This window comes from Rhinolophus sinicus, chromosome 2, assembly GCF_057876585.1.
Source record: "Rhinolophus sinicus isolate RSI-liver-muscle chromosome 2, RSI-T2T, whole genome shotgun sequence".
Taxonomy (NCBI): Eukaryota; Metazoa; Chordata; class Mammalia; order Chiroptera; family Rhinolophidae; genus Rhinolophus; species Rhinolophus sinicus.
The window spans coordinates 39,887,240-39,913,809 of NC_142502.1; the positions used below are offsets into that span (position 1 = coordinate 39,887,240).

Below are 26,570 nucleotides of genomic sequence, written 5' to 3' on the forward strand. Positions count from 1 at the left end.
CAGAGCCAAGCCCGGAACCCTCTTGACTTTCTGGCCATCTGACAATCTGGGCAGCAATTTCTAGTATTGCTCCATTCTCCATGGGCTGTCTGCCTAAGTATCTGGACATTACAAGACAGTGATAGTTTGGATAATAACTGTTCCAAATCACATCAGGTGGGTCTATGCTTTTGGGATTGAAACTGACGAAACAAAATTATTGCTTCATCTGTGAAACGGATTTTGTTTCAAAATGGATGCACACTGTTAAAAAAAAAAAAAAAAAAGACCGCTCCTCCTCCATAAACACTTTCTCAGTGGGGAAAACACAGAGAGCAAATGAAAACCTAATTCCTGAGAGATCTGACATAAATGAAATCATACCACAAAAAGTACTCCTAAAAACCTTCGTTAACCTCATGAGCCCCTTCTGAAACCCACATTTAATTCCTCATGACAGATAAGAACATGCCAATGAGCTTACGTGACACTCCCTGGAGTGTTACTGGCAGAGCCAGCCACATGGCATACTATCAGCTGCCAGGAAAGTGGTACCCAGTGTGGCCCAGGTCTGTTTTCCGAGGCGTGCTGATAAAACCATCTCCAGAAATGCGGAAGCTTCAAATGCCAAGCCATTAGACTTGGGTCCATTTTCCATTTGTTTTTTCAGTGCAGTCAAATGGCAAGGTTTGTCCTTGCTTGCTAATTGCAATAGTGTCATTGTACAAAATTACAGAATTTTCAGGGTCATTTTCTTTGAAAAGGCGGGAAATTAGCATAAAAAAGGGATATTCCTGGACTGTGCCATTAAAACCATAGTCACGTAAGAATGTAAGTGGTATCCCTGGAGAGATTTGGTCTCTGGTTCCCAGACAAAAATCAGTGACAGAGGATAAATGAACCAGGCAGATTCCTAGACAAAGGTGTGGCTTTCCTCGGGGCTATAGGACCCAGGTCAAGAAGTGCCTTAACACGAGCTCACAAGCCACCTAGGCCCTTACTTCTCTCCCCACAAAAGAGGGTAATTACTGAAACTAAATCAGAGTGTGATGTCTCCAGGGAAGTATTTGGGGGAAAGGAGGAGGAGGAGGCGGCTAGCTTTTTCTCCTTGATGTTTATGGTTATGTTAATGAGCTATCTAGTGGGGAACATTCTGGCTGATAATAGACTTTTCTATATGTTTAAGATTCTTCTGAATTCTACCCTGGCATGAAAAGCAAAACAAAACAAACAAAGCAGTCCTTCTCAAGAATTTCCACCAATGTAGCCCCAATCACCTAGGAATATTTACTTCTCAGGTGTTTGAGGCCCAAAACAATTTTCCACAATCTGGAAATTTCTTCAGAGGCTTTTGTTTTGTCTTTAAAAGTCATACGAATTTTGCATTCTCCATAATAGGATTAGGAGACATAAACCATTTATAAAATAGAAGCTGCCAATCTTATATTTTTCTCTATTTGGAATTTTAAAAAAATCAACAAAGAATAATGATTAGATCTTATTATAGTATGCCAGACATGTATCATTCTAAAATATTATCACAGAAATCTTGTTGCAATTATGAGTCAAAACACTTAGTATTATTTCCTACTTTTCCCATTTCTCTTGTTCCTAGTGTAATATAAATATTAACAGTTGACTTCACATTGTTGTACTTCCAAGTCACTGACAATGGTTAAAAAAATATTGGGGGTGGAGGTGGAAGTACAGGAAGGGTAAGAGAACAATTCTGGAACTTCCTGGTTTTCCTACAGCGCAAATCATTTAGAACACAACTAACTTAACTGACAATTAAATTCACTGGCCATGATACCTCCTTAAGCATTTTGATTAAGAAGTATTTTTAAACCTTGAATTTATACTGATACTCTGTATGTGAGTGATTTCTCAGAAATCCATTTTATTCCCAGGATAGCCCCTGGGTATCCAGGGAGGTCTGCAGAAGTTTCCATTTCTTCCCGCAAATGGCAAACAAGAACTACAGCTCAGGTCTTCAGCACAAGCCATGGAGCAGATGGTTTTTGTCACACCAAATCAAGAATCACAGCGCTTAAGAATGGGGTCTCTGGAGGCAAATGCCCTGAGTGAATCCCAGATGGAGTTAAGTGATCATGAGCAAGTCACTTGACCTCTTTGAGCTAGAGTTTCCTAGTGAGTGGATGTCACAATAGGCCCTCTCTCAGAGGGCTATCGTGAGGGTTAAATGAGTTAGTAAGTCTGAGTACTAAGGCCAGGGTCCAGCGCATACATAGTATGCTCACTTGCAGGCAACTTCTGCACTATTTTATGGTATTTTCTATATAATAAGTAGACTCCTAAAATTTTACATCAATCAAGTCTTTCTTTAAATGCTGACAAGATGTTCATAGATTGAGGAATCTTATTGTGAATCTTCTACCTATGAATAAAACACTCTAATTTCTTTTGTAAAAAAATCCAGATTCTTAAAATGTATTATGTCTGCCAAAATCAAGCTACATGCAGTCTGATTCATTAAACATTGACTGAGAATCGGTAATTGCAAGACTATACTAAGCAAGAGGGGGCACTAAAAGATGAATAAAATGCAATTCCTTACTCAAGGAACCCCTTATCTGGTAGAGAAGCTAAAATAACTATCTCAGTCTGGTATTTGTGCTCTACCAAAAGCTTAGAAAAACAACACGAGCCCAAAAGAGGCAGGGACTGGAGCTGCTCAGAGAAGGTTCTAGCATTAGATTTGGTTTGTCTTCACTCTGTGTGCATGTGTTAGAAGGGGCAGAAAAGCAGGGGCAGGAAGACAGAGAGGGACACATGGAGGGAGGTATAACATCAAAAGTATACCAGGGCATGAAACGGCCGTGTTTAGGAAAAGGCACAGAGATGAGGAAACTCAGAGATGAGGTGGAAATGTGAGTGGGGAAGAGAGTGAGTGAGCCCTGAATTCCAGGCTAACAAGTTTCTGTAGACAGTGGGGTACAGTTATTAATGTTTAAAATAAGGAAAGAAAGAAATTATTGCAACAATATTTAACAAGATAACCTTGGATGGCCTATAGGAAATGGAGACTGGCAAAAGAAGAGGGAAAATTAGGAAGCTCTTTTAATAAGAAATCGATGCAAAGACATGGACTGACAGTGACAGTGAAAATAAATTAAAAAGCCAAACTGAACATACTATGTATGGGCTTAGAGCAGGGGTGTCCAAACTTTTTTCAACATTTTTCACCAAGGGCTATATGCGGTAAAATATGCAAACAGCGGGGCCACTCGCTCGAGGTGAAGTACGTATTGCCTCACCTGGTTTATTTAAGTAAACTAAATATATTTTTGGAATTTGCTGTGGGCCAATAAAAAATGGATCGCGGGCCGCAGTTGGCCCGCGGGCCGCAGTTTGGACACCCGTGGCTTAGAGAATATGTGTCCTCTGCTCATCTCTCAAGGTTGGATGGAGAAAATCCGTACTTGCAGCTAGTTCTGGCTAATGGAACCCCTACCACATTCTTGGAATGACTGGGCAAATTTAGGTCCTCAGGAATGCACCAGGAGGGGTGGGGTGGGATGTGCTGCTGCAGCTCAGGTTCTGCTTGGTGGAGAGAGAGTTCTCAAAGTATGGAGAGGGGACCAATGTGTTCTCTGCTCTTAGACATCTGACACAAAGAAGAAACTGTATGCAAGACAACTGAGGAAGCAGGAGGAAAGGAGTGAGAATGATGGCTAACATATACTATGTGCTTATTATGTGTCACGCAGGCATCATTCTTTTAAGATACATACACATATGTATATATATGTACATATCTAAGTGTATACGTATATATACACACACATGCTGGGGGTGCCAAAAAATGCATACAAGTGAACACTTTGGTCAACGTTGCTCAAGCAGTAGTTCGACGTAATCAGAAGTGTCTGGACGCTGATGGTAACCACCTCTTGTAATTGCAGAAGACAGACGTGACTTGCATTCATCTTTTGTTATCAGTATATATTGAGTATTACAATTTTAATTGTTTTTTCCTTTCTTAAAATGTGTGCACATTTTTTTGGCACTGTGTGTGTGTGTGTGTGTGTGTGTGTATGTGTGTATATATATATATATATATATATATATATATATATATATATATGCACCTAGGTGGTACATACTATTATTTTGCCTATTTTAAAAATGAAGAAATGGAGATACAGAAAGATTTAAGTGATTTGCTCAAGGTCAAGCAATTGAAAAATAAGCACTCAGGAGGAATTTGGCTCCAGGCAGTCTAATTCCAGTCTACACTCTTAAGCACAAGTAAAAAAATCCAGACAGAAACAAAACTGTTTAATCTCAATCCATTTTGAAGGCCAGCCTGGTGTCATCGGTCCACAGTGAGTCAGGTGGGGAAGTGTAGGAGACTCCATCAGAACCAAGTCCTTCAAGATCCTGAGGAGCCAGGACCTGGTTCCCACCGAGACTCCCCCGGCAGTTCTTCAGGGGGTCCAGAAACAACCCTAAACACCACCCACTCTGGGAAGATCAGCTTTCAGGAGAAAAACTGGGATCCAGTCAATCTTCTTGAAGTAGCAGGAAAACAGAAAGGACAATCCCTCTGGGGTCTCAGAGAGCAGTGGTGGCAGAGACAAATCTCTGAATGAATTCAAATCTCTAAGTCCTTTGTGGTCAGCAGGACTGGAAATGGAACCTAACCAGAGGGGGAGTAAAGGTGGCAGGGTCACTAACGAGTTGTAAAGTTGAAAATAATGATCTTCAGGATAAATTCACAGCCTCCCCTCTTCAGTGTCATAAACAAAACAATGTTAGATATTTAGTATTTTAAATAGAGGTATATTGGTATGACACAATGCATGAATAGTACCTACTTTGCCCCCAAGCTCAATATATTTTAATGTTTCATATAACTATTCTCTTATTTATCTTACATCATGAATACAAAAAGGAGACTGCGAATCCCTACCAAAGCAGCAATCTAAACTGCAATGTACAACAATTTTACATTTAAAGAGATGTTATTTAAATAGACTCCTTGTTTGAATCTTCAAATTCCAGGTGAAAAATGAATTTTGTTCAACCCTAGAATAGCTTTGGCTACCTTATTCAAGTTTCTATGGTCTTATGTGTTCAAATATAAGATGAGCTTCTTTTCTAAAATTGTCCTCTATAAAGAAGGCATCAACACGTAGTTGAGTCTTTTCAAAGTCTCATATCACATTGACTTCTTCAAAAAACAGAGAACTGTTTGGGGAAGACATGAGAAATAACCTAAATAAATGTAGCTTTGAATGCAAAAAAAAGAGTCCACCCCACAAAGGCAGGATAAAGGGAAGCAAAGAAACATATTGTAGATTTAGTTCTTATTCCCGGGGGGGACATATGACCTCACCATTTCTAATGTTGGAAATTGTTGGAAACAACCCTTCACGATCACTTTAAAAAGTAATAATGTTATGTTTGCCAAAAATATATACTCTGAATTTAATCACGAGGGAACATCAAACCAACCCAAATCAACCGACATTCTACAAAATAACTAGTCAGAGACAAAGAAACTGAGAAACTGTTCCAGATTAGAGGACACCGAGAAATCATGACAATTAAATGCTTCGTGATGCTGGACTGGATTCTACACAAGAAAAAGGACATTAGTGTTTCTTTTGAGGGAGTCTCAGTTACTTCAGTTATTTTGGTCTTAAATGAAACTCTAGAAATCCCTCAGTTATAGTGAAAACAATCTTTACTAGGCAAAGTATGATACTTCTCAAAGATTTTTTTGACCAGGATATTAGCACACATGATCTTGAAAGTCAGTATATATATTTTATATCCAAAATTTTTCATTAAGTATAAAAGTGAAATTTGTTTTTAAAAAATATCTTTAAAAACTGATTTTGCTCTGAAAAAAACATTTTCTAAAGTAAAGTTGATATACTTTATCAAGTTTGCTGCTTCTTGGCTGTTTCAAGGGTAGAGTCAGTGTCTTAACTCAGCCATAGATAGCTAAGTACATTCTTTTCATTGATGTTTGAATCTGAAATATCAGCCATTATTGTAATACACAACAAACAGAAGACGAATAACTCCATCTTGTACGTACCAGCCTTTTCACATCAATGAAATCAACTGCATATTTTGCTTGATTACTGTGAAAGCTGGTGTGGGCACACTGCTTACAGTACATTTTGCTATCACGATGTGGATTATAAAAGCAACCCAAGTGTATCAACCAAACAAAACTGGCATGGGGATGAACCATTAAAAATGAACGGCATCATCATGAAAACTGTACAACTTCAGCACACTCACAATGGTTAATGCAATCACACCCCAAGTATGTCCACTCTTGGCAGAGCTTACAAACACCAATGCCAGAAAACATTATTCTTTTTCAAAACATTAACTCCATATTCAAAAGTCTGATAATGTTGAGCCTTAAAATCTCTTGGCAGTGGATTTCAGCAACTAATTAGTTAATTTAAAAAATTGAGCTGGGTCAACTAAAACGATTCAGCTGTTTCAGCCACACATGTAATCATTAGAGCCATCGGATACCGGAATTTCAGGAGATATTCCAGAACACACGTTCCCCCCCACTGCACTTCAGCGGGCACGCCCCTCCACTGCCAGCCCAATAGTGTCGTGGGTTCCTGGGACCCTGGGAGGGCTGACGCTAGGGCCCTCCCTTCGCAGTCCTGCAGGCTCCTGTGGCCACACTGGCTACAGAGGGGCCTCCCACCCGCCCAGGGAGCTGGGCAACAGCCCATAAGGAATGCCCACTCCCTGAGTTCCAGAGCAGGACAAAGAACTTCTGCCCCCTCCTCCTCCTTCTTTGAAGCCTGCACTCCTCAGGGAAGTTCAAACCAACCAGAGAACTGTTTTAACTATGTTAAAATATATGTTTAGCTAGTGGTTTTGGTCAAAGGAAACCTATTTGTTTGTTTTCTTTTTTTAAATTAAGAAACATGTTTATTAAAGAAAAAAAGAGATGACAATACCCATAGCTGAACCTTCTAAAGTCATACTTCAGCATTTTGCTACAGTTATGTTCTGTCTTATTTTATTCAAAGGTTTTTTTCTGTCATTAAAACATTACTGTATATTCATATTTTTCTAACACTATATCATAAGCAGCTTTCTAGGTTAACAGTCTTATAAACAAATAACTGTTTAATATCCCAAGTAACTATAACTTGTTTTACTTAACTGGTTCCTTGTCACTGAACTTGTCAATTCACTTTAAAAAATCATTTATTCCCTGAGTATCTTCTACATTCAAGTTAGTGGATTAAATATTGTAAGCACTACATATAGATGTGAAAAAGTGGCTACTCCCAGAACACTATTCAAAACTACAAATGGTACAAACATTTGCATGTAACATATATGGCATATGTATGTGTACACTTGCCACATGTGTCCCTAAACTATTTAATTCTTTTTAAATATGCTTATAGGATTGAAATATTCTAATTTCCTTTCCATGTAGTCCTTTTATTACTAATTTTTCCTATCCTGGTCTGCTAGATTTGCGTTAGCATGACTGATCAGAAAATCTTTAAAGCAATCGCAAAAGAAAATCTGAGCATCATTAAATATTTTATCTTAAAAAAACATCCCCAACCAAAACTACTGACTACACCTGCATTTTATACAAAATTGCTGTATGATGTAATATGGGCTGGTCACCGGGGAAGGGTAATAATTTGCTGTGGTTTTCTTTGGGTGGCAGGACCAGGAGAGAGGAGCAGATATCTGGAAACAGATGTCTTCGAGCCACAGAGACAGATATAAATCTTCCTTTCAACCCTAACTAGCTGTGTGATCTTACGGGAAATTACTTAAATTTCACTGTGCTGCAGTTTTGTATTATACAAAGGAGTTAATAATATTTACCTTGCAGGGTAGATGTAAAAATCCCAGAAAAATCTATGTAAGGGCCAAGCATATGCCAGGCATACAAGAGACACTAAATATGTTTATTTCTACAGTGAGCATATATTCTGTTTCTTAAAGACAAACATAACTGTATATAGAAGAAATTTAAAGAGAAAATTTAATTCACTTGGCTTCACTGCTACAAGTGAATTTGTAATTCATTATTCATTTCCCAGGGAGGAGGCTAAGTCTTGAAAATTCAAGAATCCAGAAATGTAGAGGACAGCCCCCTGAGGCCCATCATGACCACCTCATAACCTAGCTCCTAACGTGTAGTTAATCCCATGCTTTGTCTTCTTTCTGTGTATTTGTGTCAGATCAAAGACGATGGAGTAAATACCCAGTGGGGAAAGCTATATGCATTCTCCAATCATGCTTCGGGGCAGTTTGCTCTACTTTCTAGTTCTCACCTGGCCTTTGATTTGACAGGGGAGCAAACGATTCCTCTGCTGCTCTGTCAGCAGGTAGAAATTAACTGCTTATCTTCTAGGAAAGTAGATGTTTCCCAGAGACATAGTGGAGTGGAAAAGCGGGTTCTGGATGGGCAGCCCTTCGCCACACACTTTATACTGGGGCTCTGACACTCAATCTTCTCTGAATGGGAACGAAATTTCCTGGCTAATGAGGGATTCCCTAAAGAGTCCCTCCAGAAGTTAATACATATCCGATTACCAGAGGTAACTGAACAGTAAGTGTTCCCAGGAGCCTTATGCGTCCCTGGAATTCTCATTTTTCCCATTTGAGTCAAACTGGAGTTGAAAAATTGTAAACAATTATATGAAACCATCTTCACTCTTTCAGAGTTAATTTAACCATCATCAAAATAGACATAATATTCCCAGGGCTGAAAAGTCTTAGATTCCCCCCCCCAATGGGGCCTTGATAGGTTTAGACCTCTGAATAGTGTCTCAGGGCTGCTCTGGGTCTCCATGGGGCAGTGGGGGGTGGGGTGGGTGGGGGAAGGCACACTGAGTGGGGAAACAACTCTGGGCCAAATGTAAGACAGCCTGAAACGCTGTGTATTTCAGAAACTGCCTGTAGAACTAGGAGGCACATAAAATTTTACCTACAACCTATATCATTTTTGGAGTTGTATACAGAGAGAATTTCAGAAAGTCTCTAATCTCAAAGGAACCTGTATATAAGATTTTGTCTTTGTTTTCAAACTGTCCAAACTCAAGTTGTTTCCTTGGTTTTAGAGTTGTAGGATCACTGTTTTGGTGATTTCAGATGCCAGTGTGATAACAGCACACACCAAAGTACAAAAAGCTTAATTTCAAATGGTTATTTGGGAAACTGTCCTTTGCACTGGCTGTTCCCTTACCCAGAAAACTCTGACCCCAGACATATGTACATAGCCCACTCCCTGACTTAATCTGGGTCGCTGTTCAAATGTCCCCTTACTGGAGAAGACTTCCTAACTATCCCATTTGAAGTAGCACACATTCAAAAGCAGGCTCGGTGTCACCTGAGGATGCTTTATTTTTTTAATTCACTTTTCTTTCTCACGCCCTATCTCACATTACAGGTGCACTTATTTTCCAACCTCCCCTCACTACCAAAGTAAGCTCCACGAAGAAGGAACTTTTGTTTTTTCACTACTATATCCCACCAGTTCTTCTCAGAGTTCCTGAACACGTGATCACTGTTCAATAAATATTTGTCACAGGAATGAATGAACTGTAGATGTTTTAGCCAAGTGCCACACATCTCCAGTTCTCTTCCCAGCAAGATACAGACTCAGACAAAGCTCCTGAGACACTCACACCAGGCTAACACTAACATTTCTTTCAATGTCTTTGTTGCAGCTTATAAAGCAAATGTACCATGTGAGCTACCCCAAAAGTCTATATAAAGCAAGTTTCTCTTCTAATGTTCCCAGGCTATCATACTCAGAAACACACAACTTGCAGCCCTTCCCCCACAGCCACAAATGTTTCATGCTCACAGAAACCTAGATCTCTTTTCTTACCATACTGATCAGAATTGCTGGTGAAGAGAAGATAGTCAGAAGCACAGGTCTGGGACTCAATATCCAAATCCCCTAACCTCAGAATCAATCTCTTCCCCTTCGGTACTGTGATCGTCTTTTCACAAACAGTGTGATTGGGGTAAGTCCCTGGATAATTCTTAGATGTCATGGTGCCACTGTCCTTATAGGTCACTATGTGCCCACAGCCATCACCTGTTAAAGAAAAGAGAATAAAAGAAGTGAAATTAATTTTTATTGATAAGAACCTTCTTTGGAGAGAGGGAAAAGCTAAAAAAATAAAAAATAAAAAAATAAGATTAAATTATTAAACAGTATCTACTGTTTCAGGTTATTTCATCTCGTTTCCCAGTTTAACCTTCTGAACACTGTTGATCAAATGTTTCATATTTTAGAATGGAAAGCCCTTAGCAAACACATCATTTAATCATATTATTTTTTTTCTAATCATCTATTTACCCACCCAAACTTGCACAGTAGGGCCTTGGCATTTACAGATTTGCCATTTGTGGTTTTGGCTATTAGCAAGCCAATGTCATGTGGAAATTTACAATGGAGAAAATAATATTGCTTACTTCAGAGGGTGACTGTGCGGATTAAACAAGATAAAATGCAAAATGTATGCCACTGGTCGCATCTGAGACAGGCTGAGAGGGTTTTAAGAGCCTGTCATTTAGCTGGGGACGAACAATCACTGGGCATTCATGTGTCAGTTAATGACGGTCACAGATTTGATGGCCCCTGATAGGCTCAGGGTGAATTGTTAGAGAATGTCAAAGATCTCCTGTATTGAACGCTTGTCACACACCAGGCATGGTGCTATTGGAGACACCAGAACACAGCAGTGGCTATTACACAGAACTCGGAGCACAACAGGAGATAATCCCATGTTCAAATAACTACACACTAGGTGCTATGTGCCATTTCGGGAGATGAAACCAAGTGCTGAGGAAGACAAAAGAGAATCTATGTCAGTGAATTATCACTACTTCACTAAAACAAGAAATTTTCTTAAGGCTTCTCTGAATCGGGAAGTTCATCAATTGACCGACAAGTTGTTCCAGTGGATTAAAGTGACCAAGTTAATCAGTCAAATAGCTAATGGCACACATAAGTGGGTGGGCTGCAAGGCAAATGAGCATACATTGCATTCAAATTGCAAAATGCTTGTGGTTAGTATGGCTTCACATAAACAAAGTAAGAAATTCTGCTGCAGAGATCAGCTGGAGAAGGAACTCTCTAAAGTAGTCAAACACGGCCTCTCCATCGAAGCCCCCACTAGCGCATCCTGAGAATCTGAAGACCAAGGCAGCCTTCTTCCTTCCCCTTCCTCTTCCCTAGCTAGAGCAGTCACTTGGGAGCTTCCTTTACTCCACTTCCTTCTTGCAGCTCAAATAATAATGAAGGCCTTGTTAAAATAAAATAAAAAAAAGTATGGGGGGGTGGGGCAAAGAACTCCAGAATCTACCTCATTTCAGCAGACAAGGTCTAGGGATAGGATCCACGCATTATCCAGAAACTCCCACAAGATTCTGGGCAGCCCTGGCCAGGAGATTGGATTGGGGGAGGAGAGTTGACCTTAAGGAGAAGTGGTTAGAGACTAGCCAGGGGGAAATGTAGATGGACAGCTAAGATAAAATGCCTATGAAACAAGGAGCTATAGGGAGAAGAAGTTGTGGAATTTATATGGTAGGCAACAGGGACCCATAGAAGTTTCACAGAAGGGAGATAATGAAAGAGGTATTTGAAAAAGAGAGTCAACCTGGTTGGATAATGACAGGAACTAGAACACAGGGAGAATCTGGGTCAGAGGAGGTGTATGAGGGCTAGGAATGAGGAACTGGAATGGGAAGGGAGGGGAAGAAAAACAGGAAATTTTACAAGAAAAAAATCGACAGACTCTGATTTTCACTAATTATAGTGGGAAAGACAAGAGGAGAAACAAACATTGAAATTTTGAGTCCAGAAATGATTAGAACAGAGGCTCATGTAGACAGTAAGGAAAACGCAGAGAGCCCACAGGTTTGGGGGCAAAAGTTGGGTTAAGTTTGAGGTGACAGCTATATTTCTTGGGCTATCTGGCAGTACAAAATTGTTGAGAATTAAATGAAATTTATACAATAGTGAAACATATGGTGCAGAAACACATAATGCACTGGGTTTTCATTTAAAATTTGAATTATTTGCCTGCTTTTAAAGGCTTTAATAACAAAAATCCAATGTACAGTATATCTTGAAAACTGGAAGACATGGCAACTATACCAGCAGGCATTGTCACAGGGCTAATGACAAAGTAGCTGCCACTTTAAAAGAGACAAAGCCCTAGCTTGCCATCAGATCCTGGCCACTCATTTCTATCACTTGCCCCACCTTTGGAGGCATTAATTTTGAGCAACGCTAGGATAACTAGTGTACAAATGATTGTGCATATAAATATACACATAACTAAGCCACCAAGACATTGCCCGGTAAACATTTAAATGCCTCTATTCTTAGTACTATGAAATTCTGCTTTAATAAGAACAAGAAAAAACATTTTTTTAGAAAACACAGCTAAATATAAAATGAGGAGCAATTATACGTGAATCAACCTACACATGACTATTGTATTCTAAATTTTTTAAGTGACATCGTGACAAAGGAAGATCCCAGGGTGTCACTTTTATTCAACGCTGTCATTATACTTTGTTCCAATCACTTGTAAAGCCCAAAGGAAGCTCATTTCACCCAGTGATACTGGCAGAATATGAACAGGTTTAAAGCTCCAACCCTCCCATCACTACCTTGCATTGGCGGATCTGTGCCTCCTTGGAAACATTCCCTTTTCCATTAACTATCAAAACGAAATTCTATTGAGTCTTTGTTCTGCCAAAAATCTTGAAAGGAACTGCTGAGTCCCAATTTATTAAAAAGCAAACTGTCATCAGAAGTTATCATTTCAGTCTTGCCTATGGAAGTAGACTATTTATGGAGTTTTCTGTGGAAAGCTGTAATATGATAAGTTTATTCCAAGGGCATCAACTACATCAGGAATTTTTATCCTATTGTTCTCCCACAGTTTTGACGACTTCAAAGAATAGAGTTCACAATACTATATTTTAGAATTGAAAGTTTCTAAGAGAATAGATCTTACATGTTATGTTCTCACCATAAAAAAGAAATGTTAATTATGCGAGGTGACGGAGGTATTAATGCTATGGTGGTGATAATTTCATATTCTATAAATGTATCAAATCAACATGTTGTAGACTTAAACTTACACAATGTCAATTATATGTCAGTAAAGCTGGGGGGAAAAAGAACTAGAAATATGCCAAAAGGGAAAATGGAAAACTACTAGGGAGAGAAAACACCTATATATCACGTATTGAATAAGGCAGGTGCATGCAAATGCAAAACAACAGAGAAGCACTATTCTCATGGCCTTATTACTAATACTCAGGTAGCTTAACTTGCATAGGCTAATTCTAATTAAGAATCACAGACAGGAAGACGATAAAACGCGTTAAAAAATCTATCAGTTCATGTCCTATATCTTGCGTATCAATATCAATATCCTGGTTGTGATATTATAATACCGTTTTGCAAGATGTTATCACTGGGGGAACTAGGCAAAGGGTACAGAACATCTCTCTGTATTATTTCTTACAACTGCATGTGATCTACAGTTATCTCAGAATAAAAAGTTTAAATAAAAAATTGAAAAAAATCTGTCAGTCTGGTTAAGTTTGGCAGGGGGTAGAATTGAGGGGGTGGAAATGAAAGGGCTTTTATTTTCTATTTTATATATTTCTATACTATTTGGATTTTGTCATCTGTATGTTTTGTCTATTTAAATTATTTTAATTGAATAAAGCATTTATACAAATTTGCATTGAAAATATCTATATGAAATGACAACTAATAAAGGAGGCCATTTTTTATTCTAAAATCTTTGTACCAAACCATTTTCCAAGTTTCTCGCATTTGTCTAAAAGGAGCATAGGACACTGGATCTGTGGGAGTTTCAAAACATGTGCCCCAATCTACAGATGAGAAAATTAAATGTATATGGAGTTTCCTTAAGGCTACTCAACTGATGGTGGGTCCCAGACTACAGTTCCCAGATGATCCAGCAACGGCTTTAGAATTTTGTTTGTTTTTAATTAAAGTTTATTAAGGTGACAACGGTTAGTAAAGTTACATAGGTTTCAGGTATACAATTCTGTAATACAGCTTTAGAATTCTTAAAATATTTCTGTCTCACCTCTTTGATTTTTTTAAACACATGTGTATTTGTGCTTAATCTTGAAAAACCACCTGAACTCTGCCCTGTCAGATCTCCCTTTAGATACGTTCACAACATTCTTCTGCTAAAATGAACAGATTCCTAATAACTGCCTCTGGCAATGGTCATAAATAGATGGAAAACCACTGGATAGAACAGTGAGGAAGAACTTTAAAATGGAAGTATCAGGTGTGTCACCATCTGAACTCACTGATGAATCTCATCATGACTACAAGTGAGACAAACAGATATTATGTGTCTCCTGATAGGACAAAACGTGTTCTACGCACCAACCCCTATCAAGTACTATTGCCAAAAAGTGAAACACATGAATAAATAATTGACTCCAAATCTCATCATGTCTTTTGGTCTTACTTCAGTCTACAGGAAATGCAGGGGGTTGAGGCACAAGTTTACTGACACCACGAAGAAGCCAAAAGCTGAATTCAGGCTGTGACAGTCTAGGTGTAATTGACCCAGTTTCTTCAACAATGAATTGTATGAACGAACATTTTAAAAAGTATTTATTTTAGATTAAAGGAAACTTAAGAATCATAACAACCACGTGAATCTCATTTGGATTCTGATTTGAAAAACCCAATCTTATAAAACTACTTTAAAGAGATAATTGGGGTGTTAAAAAATATCAAGGAAGTACTATTCACTTTATTAGATGCGATAACAGTATTGAGGTTATGTAAGAAAATGTCTTTTTTTAGGGATGCCTACTGACATATGTAGGGCTGAAAGGACATGATGACATGAGGTCTGAGATTTCAAATATGTATGTCAGCAAAAAAGGAAGGGAAAAGAATAAGTGAAAAAAAAAGGGAAAATGCTGATGGTTGTCGTAGCTGGATGATAGAGAGTTCAGAGTTTTGTTTTGTTTTGTTTTGATTTTAATTAAAATGAAAAGAAATAAAGGTCAATCTTTAAGGGAAAAACTACATCCTTGCTTTTATGACTCAGCTCCACATGGTGTTATGGGGACTGATGAGCAGAGAGCCACAGCGATACAGTAGTACAAGGTGACAGTTACCTTAAACGGCTACCTAACATCAAAGGGGGAGGGGTGTGGAAAGAATGTGAAAAGAGGAAGTTTCCCCACAGGGAATTTGTCTGCTCTTCAAAAATGGGTACCACACATTGTTTACCTTTTTCTTCCTTTGAACTGTAATTTAATTGCCCAAGCATATGATGACTAAACTATGTATCATTTCCTCCTTTCCTTAGACTGAAAGCACCTCACTGTAGAATTTGAAGGGTGTTTCCTCCAATGATGGGCCTAAATCCTGGGGTTTGCTTGGCGCCATAGCTGGTTTGTGAGACTGACCAACCACCTCCTCAAAACAACTTACAAAAATAAAATTGAATGGACGAGGTTTAGATTTTGGAAAAAGTTGCGAGTACTCATTCATAGTTTATAACTTCCCAAGTGACCTCTACACAAAATCCAAGTATTTTAATTCTGAATATTTGGAAACAATCTAAATTAGAGAAGAATAGTCAAACTATGCTATCTCCATGCAATGTGATACATAGTCCCCAAAAGTTAAGGTCCTGTTTTAGAAGACTATTTGGGCGGGGGGCGGGGGGGAGGGAGTTGGATCTCTTATTACTATATGTGAACCTCAAAGAAATGGTTGAAAGCCGTAGAGTTATAGTAGGTGGTAGAACTGGGTATAAACTCAGGCTCCAGGGTCCACACCATTAGTCAGATCAGAAAGGCTAGCCAAGTACAAACTTAGGGTGAAGAGAGGGGCCTCTCTGCCCCTCGGTCAGAATCTGGGCAACATCAGGGCTGAAGTGTCTATGCCACATGTCTTTATGGAAGGGGGCTAAGATTATTTCATTTTAAAGCAGAATATAGAGGATACATATAGATATGAAGAAAAAAATGTTTAAAGAGTTTATTTCTACAGCATGGGATCACAAGTGATTTTTATTTATTTATACATTTATTTTCTAAATTTTCTACAATATGAAAACATTATATATAAATAAAACAATTAAGAGCACCCAACTCACCTAATGTTCTTTGTAACATTCAAGGCTACTTTCAGCATTAGCATAAGTTATAGACTAGAAGAAGTCGCTGTAAACCAGTATACTCAAACTGTCATCAAAAACTCACTCAACAGAGGCGGCCGGATGGCTCAGTGGGTTAGAGCGTGAGTTTTGAACAGGGTTGCTGGTTCGATTCCCACATAGGTCAGTGAGCTGCTCCCTCCACAACTAGATTGAAGACAACGACACTGAGCTTCTGAAGGGGCAGCCAGATGGCTCAGTTGGTTAGAGCACGAGCTCTCAACAAGGTTGCCGGTTCAATTCCTGCATGGGATGGTGGGCTGCCCCTTGCAACTAAAGACTGAAAACAGCAACTGGACTTAGAGCTGAGCTGCGCCTTGCACAATTAAATTGAAGGACAAACAAAGACTTGGAGCTAATGGGCCCTGGAAAAACACACTGTTCCCCAATATTCCCCAGTTAAAAAGAAATTACTTTTAAAAAACAAAACAAAACAAAACTCACTCAACAAATAGCTAGTAACTTGATATAATGTAGTTCCCATCTGAAGTTGCTCACAGTCAAGGGGAAAGGTATGTTGTTAACAAATCATTCCTGAGAATAGTGACAGGTCCAGAAACAGAGATATGGGCTCAAAATCTGTTCTCCAAATGCCTGAAATAAATGAATATGCTTCTACCTTTCAGCCTTTAACATCAGCTATTCAAAAAGTATTGGATATACAATGTATTTTCTAAATAAGCTTAAAATAAATCCTAGATCCTTGTCTACATTTATTTAGTCTACTGTAATTCCAACCAATAAGAAAGAAAAACAATAACTTCCTTAATAGACTATTTCCTTTTGATAAGAAATCATGTTCCCCTAACAGAAAACTGAAATTAAGATATACCTGGTACAGACTAAGTTCTGCAATACTACAAAGCATGATTTAGACATTAAAAGAAAACTTTTAACTGAATCATACCAGTTGGAAGATTATTTGGATGAAGTAAAATGAGTAGTGCAAAAGTGCCTTCAAGATTATCAACTAGTCCCTAAAACAAAACAGCAGCCTTCAAACTTTCTTAAGACTTATAGTTAGAATACAGATTTTTCATCCCAACCTAAGTAACCATGCATAAATAACAAACAAAAGTCTAACGTTATAATTTTTTTATTTGATATTCCCTATTCTATTCCGTTTCATCTTTTAATTAAAAGCATGCTGGGTTTGCCAACTGAATTGATTTTATTGCCTACTAATAAGTCACAACCTGCAATTTGGGAAACAGTGCTGTAAAATATTCTAGGAGTGAAACCATTTCTAGACACATGATTTTATTACAGTTGTATCCTTGCTCTTCTAATATTCAAGTTACAACAGGTCTCAACACATACTATCATTCGTGTGTGGGTGTGAGAAAATTTCTTCCCATGTCTAAGATCAAGTGAGCTCTTGATGACTACAGTCTTTTCAACCACAAAGGGGAGTTTGCAATTATTACAGAGTTTGTTGTCTGATGGTAAGGCGAACAGATTTCCCCAGGTATTACTAATTTCATTGTCAGCCATACTGTCTTACCAACTTCGCTCTTCTCCAACGGTGCTTAACTTTTTTACTTTGTGTGTTGCCTGCAAAGGAATGGAAAAATAAGGAAGGGCAGGAGGGCCTAAGCAGTTATGTGAGAATAGTCAGGCAGCAATTATAATGACAAAAGTTTAATTATTCAAAATCTTTCATTTTCCTGAAAGGAAAATGACTAATATTAGATTGGTGCAAAAATAATTGCGGTTTAAAAGGTTAAAAAAAATTGCAATAGCCACAATTACTTTTGCACTAACCTATACTATGCTGAAAGAAGTTTCAGTTTCAGACTAGAACCACATGTCCAAAGTTCTGTTTAGAATCTCTTTAAACTTTATTCTCACCACATATAAAATAGATGCTAATGATATGACTAAACACCTAATGAAGATAATACTCAGCAGATGAAAAACAGTTGAAAGTAAAGTAAAAGGAAACAAAAGGTACTTATTGTTAAAAGTCTCTCCATGTAAACCCTCATCACAATGTTTCCTATCAGCTAAAAAAAAAAATCACTTAAAATAAATCAGTTTGAATTTATGAAAATGGAACAAATCATTTCAAGAGTTCCTATCCACAACTCTCTACATAATGTGAGGCTATTTCCATCAGTGTGCAAAAACATCAATACTTTTAATGTTAACATATTAAAAAGTACCATGTATACTCACAGGAAAAAAAATCTCCAAAGCTACTGGCTAAAAGTGAAACCAGTAGAAACTATAGTTCTTTGTCAGACCTTAATCTTGTGATTCCTACTGAAAGGTAAAAGATCACTGAAAGGGTTGTGGGGGTCGGGGAAGAGGGTTTGCACACCTGTCATTTTTCCAATTTTATAAATTATCTCATAGTCTTGGGAGGTAACAAAGCAACAGTGGTTATGGTACCGGGTTCCCGCACAGCCTTACTCAGTGCTGACTGTGTGACCTCAGTTGAGTCCTTTTACTTCTGCAAACTTCATTTCATCATAAGTTATATAGAGACAATGAGAGAGCCTGACACACAGGGTTATCAGGAGCATTCAGTGAGATCAGGCTGGTAAAGTATGGGGCACAGGCTAACATACAGTAATAATTTATTACATTTTAATTGATATTATTTTATTTAAAAATACTACACATATTAAAGTATCAAGAATATTACTTTGAATGAGCCGACTTCATCCAGATTTCATCACCCATTCATTGGGTCTGTGATCTTAAGAAGTTATTCATTTTTGTGTTTATCAATTTTCCTCATCTTAAAATGACCAATCATAACTGGGTGTGATAAAGATGAATGAGTCTGTACCTATGTGTTAAGTGCTCTAAATTGCTGGAACGTCTAATTAGAATGCATCCCCTGATATTTATCTAGGGCCCACCAGCTGCTAAGCCAGTATCTCCCAAAGTGGACTCCTTAGGAATTTTACAAAAAGGTCAAGCTCTCATCTTCCAAAGAGAGTTGCAGGTAAATAAGCTTGCAGAATCCCACCTTTTTCTTCAACACAGGATACATCAAAGCCCTTCCTGTGCACAGTGAAGCTCTATTAGGGGACACATTTTGCAATATTCCCAGGAAACTCTTCCTCAGTGGGCATCTTCTAGAAGTAGTATTCTGTGGGTAACACCGGCCAACTCCTGGGCTGGGTTCTCCAAAGTGGGACACACAGAGATCCCATGATGGGGCTTCTGGGATTAAAGATTGGATGTGGAGAAGTAGACTTGGGTCTTCTAAGAATCATACTGATATACGATCCTGATATTCAAAAGCAAGACTTTTCCCACTGTTTTTAAGCTTAAGTGTTTGGTGGGTGTCACAACATATTGGACACATTGGATGAGAGGTTTCATAATTTCACAGAATGAAAATTTAAGGAAAAACTTGTTTGTACAGCAAAACAAGTCTAAGACAACTGTTTTATCTCTGTGGAATAGATGCTCAGGATACGGAAGTCAGAGAAAAGTGGCGGCTGACCTTTCCTCATAATGTCAGGATGTTGATGTAATGTCCAAGCTACAATTTCTGAAGTTGAAGACAAAGGGGAGAAATCTTTCCTGTCTCTACAACATACTGTATCTCCTAAACTTGGTTCCATGTTAGACATGCATATTGTTAATATTCAGATAAATGTAAGTAGATATTGACTTTTCTCTCTGGAGTCCAAAAATATCCAATATTACCAAGTAGAGACCAAGTTAATCTGAGTTTTAGAAGTTAAAACTAAGCATTTCTTTCTCTCCACCCCCCCTCCCCTACACGTGTGTTTTCACTTTTAGAGATATATTTTTCAAAACCTCAGTAAGAATCAAAATGGTATTGGAACAGGGAAAAATCATAAAATTTGTGCAAGGGCTCTTACTAAAACTTAGCATTTGCCAAGCATTTATTGTAAAAGGTAACAGATACAGAGTGTTCTAAGGACTTTACATTATCTTATTTAATCCTCAAAATGATCATATTTGATTAATGATATTATTAGTTCCCTTTCTAAAAATCAGGAAATAGTTCATATGTATGTATGTATATATACACACACACAACACACACATATATACATATGATATACATACATTAATTTCGAAATGGTTCTTTTTTTATGGCTTCCGTATGCTTTGTTGTGTTTACTCTTTGCTGAAGTTCTCACTGAGTTGATCTATTCTTCCCCTGAGTTTGTAGAGCATCCTCATAACCAGTGTTTTGAACTCTGTATCTGGTAGGTTACTTGCCTCCATTTCATTTAGTTCTTTTTCTGGAACTTTCTCCTGTTCTTCATTTGGGACGTTTTTCTTTGTATACTCATTTTGGTTGCCTCTGTGTTGTTTTCTATGTATTTGGTAGGTCTGCCATGTCTCTCAATCTTGGCCAGGTGGTCTTATATAAAGAGTAATATCTCAAATATAAAGAGTAATATCTCAAATGTCCAAGTGTATAACTCAAAACTTATAGGACATTCCCAAAAAACACAATTGAAGCCCACAACACCCTTTCTTCATCACATGTCCATCCTATTACCCCTGTTCTATGTGTGAAGAAGTTGAGGCTCTGAGAAGCTGGCTGAGGGGGCATCTGACCCTAGCATGTCTGACTCTAGAGACCACAGAACTCAGTCACTGTATGCCCAGGCTGCCACTGCCAAAGTCATCCTTAGAAATCAGAAAGGGAAGCAGAGAGGTTTAAGACACCGACTAATACTGAACAGCTCAACTGGTATTAAAACACAGGTTACATTTATTCATTTATAGTCCAGGTTACATTTATTTATTTATAGTCCAATTCTTTTTGTCTGAAAATAAACATGAGGAAAGTAGCTACGTTTAACTCAGGGTTTTCTGTAAAACTTATGACGTGAGAAATTCCACTACTCTCTCTCTCTAATTACATAAGTAAGCACATTTTACTAGACTATTAAGGGAATAGTCTAATGAGAATCGATTATTTTACCTCCCACAAAGTTTATTCACTTTGCTTAGCATCAATGTGACTCCGAAAAGATGCTCTGTAAATGAAGTTCTCAGTGGATTAAAGTGCTGCTCCTCAAACTTCAGTGAGCACATCAGTCACCTGAGGATCTTGTTAATATGCAGCACCTGGAATTTCTGCATCTCCAAAGCTCTTGGTAATGAGTTAGAATTTCCAGGAGGGAATTTCCGCCCGTTCTCAGGAATTTTTTTTGCTTTCCGGTTCCCAAATCCTGAGAAAAGTTGGTCAGGAAATCGGGAAAATTGGTTCCTTGAATCCAGTAATACCCACAATGGGAAATAAACGTACTGCTCACAATGTATCTTTTAGATACTTTTCATATTTATCGCTAGGGTTTCCAGGCAGGAATTTCCGCCAGCCCTCGGGAATATTTTTCACTTTTCCATTCTTGAATCCCGAGAAAAGTTGGTCGGGAAATCGGGAAAATCTGCTCCTTGCACCCAGGTGGTTGGTAGTATCGGCTGTCACTTTGTGAAAACAATTCATCGTGGAGAACAGAAAACAGTTTATATCTTGGGATTTGGGAACGGGAAAGTGAAAAAAATTCCTGAGAATGGGCAGGAATTCTTGCCTGGAAACCCTAGAATGACTATTCTATTGGTTCCTGTAAGATATACTCTTGAATAGCAAGATACTAAAATAGCCCTCAGGTTTAATTGGCATCTTGCAGTGAATAGTTTTTAAAAAGAAAAAACCGTGAGAAAAAAGTTTTGTATAGTTTTATTTAAATATCTATTCCTAAAATTGGAACACATCGATATTTTCAATTCTGCCACTTGTTTTCACATTAAATTTCATTTATAAGACTAGGCAGGCAATAATATATTTCAGGATCTATATTTAATCCAGGGTGTAATTTATGATACCTAGACAAAAGTGTCAATTTAGAAATTACTTGAGCATATGGTGTATTTTACACAAAGACATAGGATGAAAAGTTTTGAAAACATACATGTATGCATCATATATAAGGAAAAAGCAATCAATATTTATTGATCACAAAAGAGCAAACCTCAGTTGGGTGAGTGATGGCATCTTACCATACATCCAATGAGGTATGAAATGTAAGATTTGAGAGAAAAATAAACCTTATAAAACTCATATCATGTTGCACAGTCCTGAAAATTGTACTGTCTTTGTACATTCTTCATTCTCCACTGCAGAATTTATCACAATCCAATCAAAGCACATGGTTAGCTACTGAGATTAGAAAGAGTCTTAATTTCTGTGACAACTCTGATCATCTCTAAGAGAAATCAAAGACTATTAATTTAAAACTTTATTGAATAAAAAAAGGATTTTATTGAATAAATAAAGAACCTCTTGTAATGGCTGTGTCTCATGGGCAGCCTTGGCCTGTGCTACAAGCTTTCTTAAAAACTCTTCAAGGTCTGCAGGCCTCAGGAAGGTGGTAGCTGGCCTCAATGTGCCCTGTGCCTTTTGTTAAGTGGCACCAGGCCCAGTACAGGTGAAAGTTGGCCTCGGGTGGCCATGTGACTCCCACATGACTCCAGGTGCAGTACAGGCAGCTGCTAACTGCATATTGCTTTATAGCTCCTACCAGGCAACCTCGGGCCAGGAATAGGCAGCAGCTGACCTCAGCCGGCATTACAGCCCCTCCCAAGAGGCTCCAGCACAAACACATCCGGTAGCCAGTTTCAGATCACACCAGAGTAACATCTGATTAGATCCACAAACTGCACACGCAAAGGGTAGTCTTGGCAAGCACCAGAGGCCCACTGGGGTGAACCTGCTCTATGGAGTCAGCTCCAGCTATGATCATGGACAGTCCACACAGCCAGTCAGCCTGAGGATCAATCCCAACCACTGAGAAGAAAACATTAATCAAGGCCCAACTATAACAGGAGAGCACACACAATCCACACAAGGAACACGCCTGGAGGACTCAACCCAGGTGACTACGGAGACTTCACCACTGGGTCCCACAGGACACCTACATAAGGCCACTCTGCCAAGACTGGGAGACGTAGCAGGTTTACCAAATACATAGAAAAAAACACAGAAAGGCAGACAAAATGAGGAGACAAAGAAACATGTCCTAAATGAAAAAATAGACGAAAACTCCCGAAAAACAACTAAACAAAATGGAGGCAAGCAACCTACCAGATACAGAGCTCAAAACACTGGTTATAAAGATGCTCAACAAACTTAGGGGTAAAATAGATAAACTCAGTGAGAACTTCAACAAAGAGACAGCAAACAAAAAAAAGGACAAAAAACATAAAAAAGAACCAGTCCGAAATGAACAATATAATAACTGAAATGAAGAATGCACTAGAAGGAATCAACAGCAGATTAGATGAAACAGAGAACTGAATCAGTGATTTGAAATACAAGGTAGTGGAAACACCCAAACAGAATAGCAAAAAGAAAAAAAAAAGTGAGAATAGTTTAAGGGACCTTTGGGACAATAACAAGCATACCAACATTTACATCATAGTAATACCAAAAGAAGAAGAGAGAGCAAGGGATTGAAAATCTATTTGATGAAATAACGACTGAAAACTTCCATAATCTGGTGAAGGAAATAGACATACAAGCCCAGAAAGTGCAGAGAGTGCCAAAAAAAGATGAACCCAAAGAGGCTCATACCAAGACACATCATAATTAAATTGCTAAAGGTTAAAGACAAAGAATCTTAAAAGCAGCAAGAGAAAAGCAGTTACTTACCTACAAGGGAGTTCTCATAAGATTGTGTGCTGATTTCTCAAAAGAAACTTTGCAGGCAGAAGAGATTGGTACAAAATATTCAATGTGATGAAGAGGACCCACAACAAAGATTACTCTATCCAGCAAGGCTATCATTAAAATCAAAGGAGAGAGAAAGAGCTTTTCAGACCAAAAAAAAGAAAAAAGCTAAAGGAATTCATCAACACCAAACCAGTATTACAAGAAATGTTAAAGAACTTCTTTAAGAAAAAGAAGAAAAGGAAAAAAACACATAAATATGAATAGTAAAACGACAATAACTACATACCTATCACTAATCACTTTAAATGTAAATGGATTAAATGCTCCAATCAAAAGATATAGGGTGGCTCAATGGTTAAGAAAAGAAGACCCATACATATGCTATCTACAGAGACCCATTTAAGATCGAAAGTCACACACTGATGAAAGTAAATGGATAGAAACTGATATTTCATGCAAATAGAAATGAAAAAAATCTAGAGTAGCAATACTTATATCAGAAAATATAGATTTTAAAACAAAGGTTATAACAAGAGATAAAGAAGGACACTACATAATGATAAAGGCGTCAATACAACAAGAGGAATATAGCCCTTGTAAACATTTATGCACCCAATGTAGAAACACCTAAATTCATAAAGTAAATATCGATGGACATAAAGAGAGAATGACAGTAACACAGCAACTGTAGGAGACTCTGACATCAATGGATAGATCATCTAAACAGAAAATCAACAAGGAAACATGGCCTTAAATGACACATTAGACCAGATGGCCTTAATTTATATTTTTAGATCATTTCATCCCAAAGCAACAGAACATATATTCTTTTCAAGCACACATAGAACATTGTCCAGGACAGATCACATGTTAGGCCACAAAACAAGTTTCCATAAATTTAAGAAGATTGAAATCATATCGAGCATCTTCTCCAACCACAATTGTATAAAACTAGAAATCAAATAAGGAGTAATTGAAAAATACACAAACACATGAAGGCTAAATAACACGCTACAAAACAATGAGGGGATTACCGACAAGAGCAAGGAAGAAACAAAAGATACCTTGAGACAAATGAAAACGAAAACACAATGACCCAAAATCTATTAGACACAACAAAAGAAGTTCTAAGTGGGAAATTCATAGCAATATAGGTCTACCTCAAGAAACAAGAAAAATACCAAAAACAACAACAACAACAACAACAATCTCATCTTACACCTAAAGGAACTAGAAAAGTAACAACATACAAAACCCAAAGTGAGTAGAAGGAAGGAAATAATAAAGATCAGATAAAATAAATCACATATAGTCTAAAAAACAAATAGTACAAATGATCCATGAAACCAAGAGCTGGTTCTTTGAAAAGAAATAAACTCAAATAAATAAACTCAGAAATGCACCAGTGAAATACAAAGGATTATAAGAAAATACTAGGAACAACTATATGCTAACTAATCTGGAAGAAATATATAAATTCCTAGAAACATACAATCTTCCAAGATTGAGTCAAGAAGAAACAGAAAATCTGAAGAGACCAATAACTGCTAACGAAATTGAATCAGTAATCAAAAAACTCCCAAAAAACAAAAGTCCTGGACCAGATGACTTCACAGGTGAATTTTACCAAACACTGAAAGAAGAATTACACCTATCCTCAAGCTATTTGAAAAAATTCAAGAGGAGGAAAGGCTCCCAAGCTCACTTTATGAAGCCGGCATTATCCTGATTCCAAAACCAAAGACACTACGACAAAAGAAAATGATAGGCGAATATCTCTGCTGACCATAGATGCAAAAATCCTCAATAAAATATTAGCCAACCAAATTCAGTAATACATTAAAAAGATTATACAATATGATCAAGCGGGATTTATTCTTGGGATGCAAGGTTGGTTCAATAGCCACAAATCAATAAACGTGATATATCACAAACAAAATGAAGGATAAAAATCATATGATCATATCAATAGATGCAGAAAAAAAACATTTGACAAAATCCAGCATCCATTTATGATAAAAACTCTCAGCAAAGTGGGAATAGAAGGAACATACCTCAACATAATAAACACCATATATGACAAACCCACAGCTAACATCATACTCAATGATGAAAAGCTAAAGCATTTTCCTAAATATTAGGAACAAGAGAAGCATGTCCACTTTTACCAGTTTTATTCAACATGGTATTGGAAGTCCTGGCCACAGCAATCAGACAAGAAAAATAAATAAATAAAAGATACCTAAATTGGAAAGGAAAAAGTAAAACTGTCCTTATTTGCAGATGACATGCTACATACAGAGAACCCTAAAGATTCCACCAAAAACCAAAAAAACTACCGTAAGTGAAAACTTAATTCAGTAAAGTAGCAGGATACAAAATTAATATTCAGAAATCAGTTGCATTTTTATACACCAATGAGGAACTATCAGAAAGAGAAATTAAGACAACAATCCCATTTACAATTGCACCACAAAAACAAAACAAAACAAAAAGCCAATAGGAATAAATAACGAAGGAGATAAAAGACCTGTATTCAAAAATTATAAGACATCGAAGAAAGAAACTGAAGAAGACATAAATAAATGGAAGCATATACTGTGCTCATGGATAGGAAGAATTAACATTGCTAAAATGTCCATAATACCCAGAGC

General features: G+C 37.7%; 1 protein-coding gene across 2 annotated transcripts in view; it reads right to left on the reverse strand.

Moving 5' to 3' along the window:
- The window catches only part of DCBLD1 (discoidin, CUB and LCCL domain containing 1), a 64,029-nt gene that overhangs the window by 28,545 nt on the left and 8,914 nt on the right, over positions 1-26,570 (reverse strand). For both annotated transcript variants that reach the window (XM_019741352.3, XM_019741350.3), the window contains exon 2: positions 9,863-10,075. In XM_019741352.3, coding sequence (XP_019596911.3) covers positions 9,863-10,075 — 213 coding nt within the window. The remainder of the gene's footprint in view (positions 1-9,862; positions 10,076-26,570) is intronic.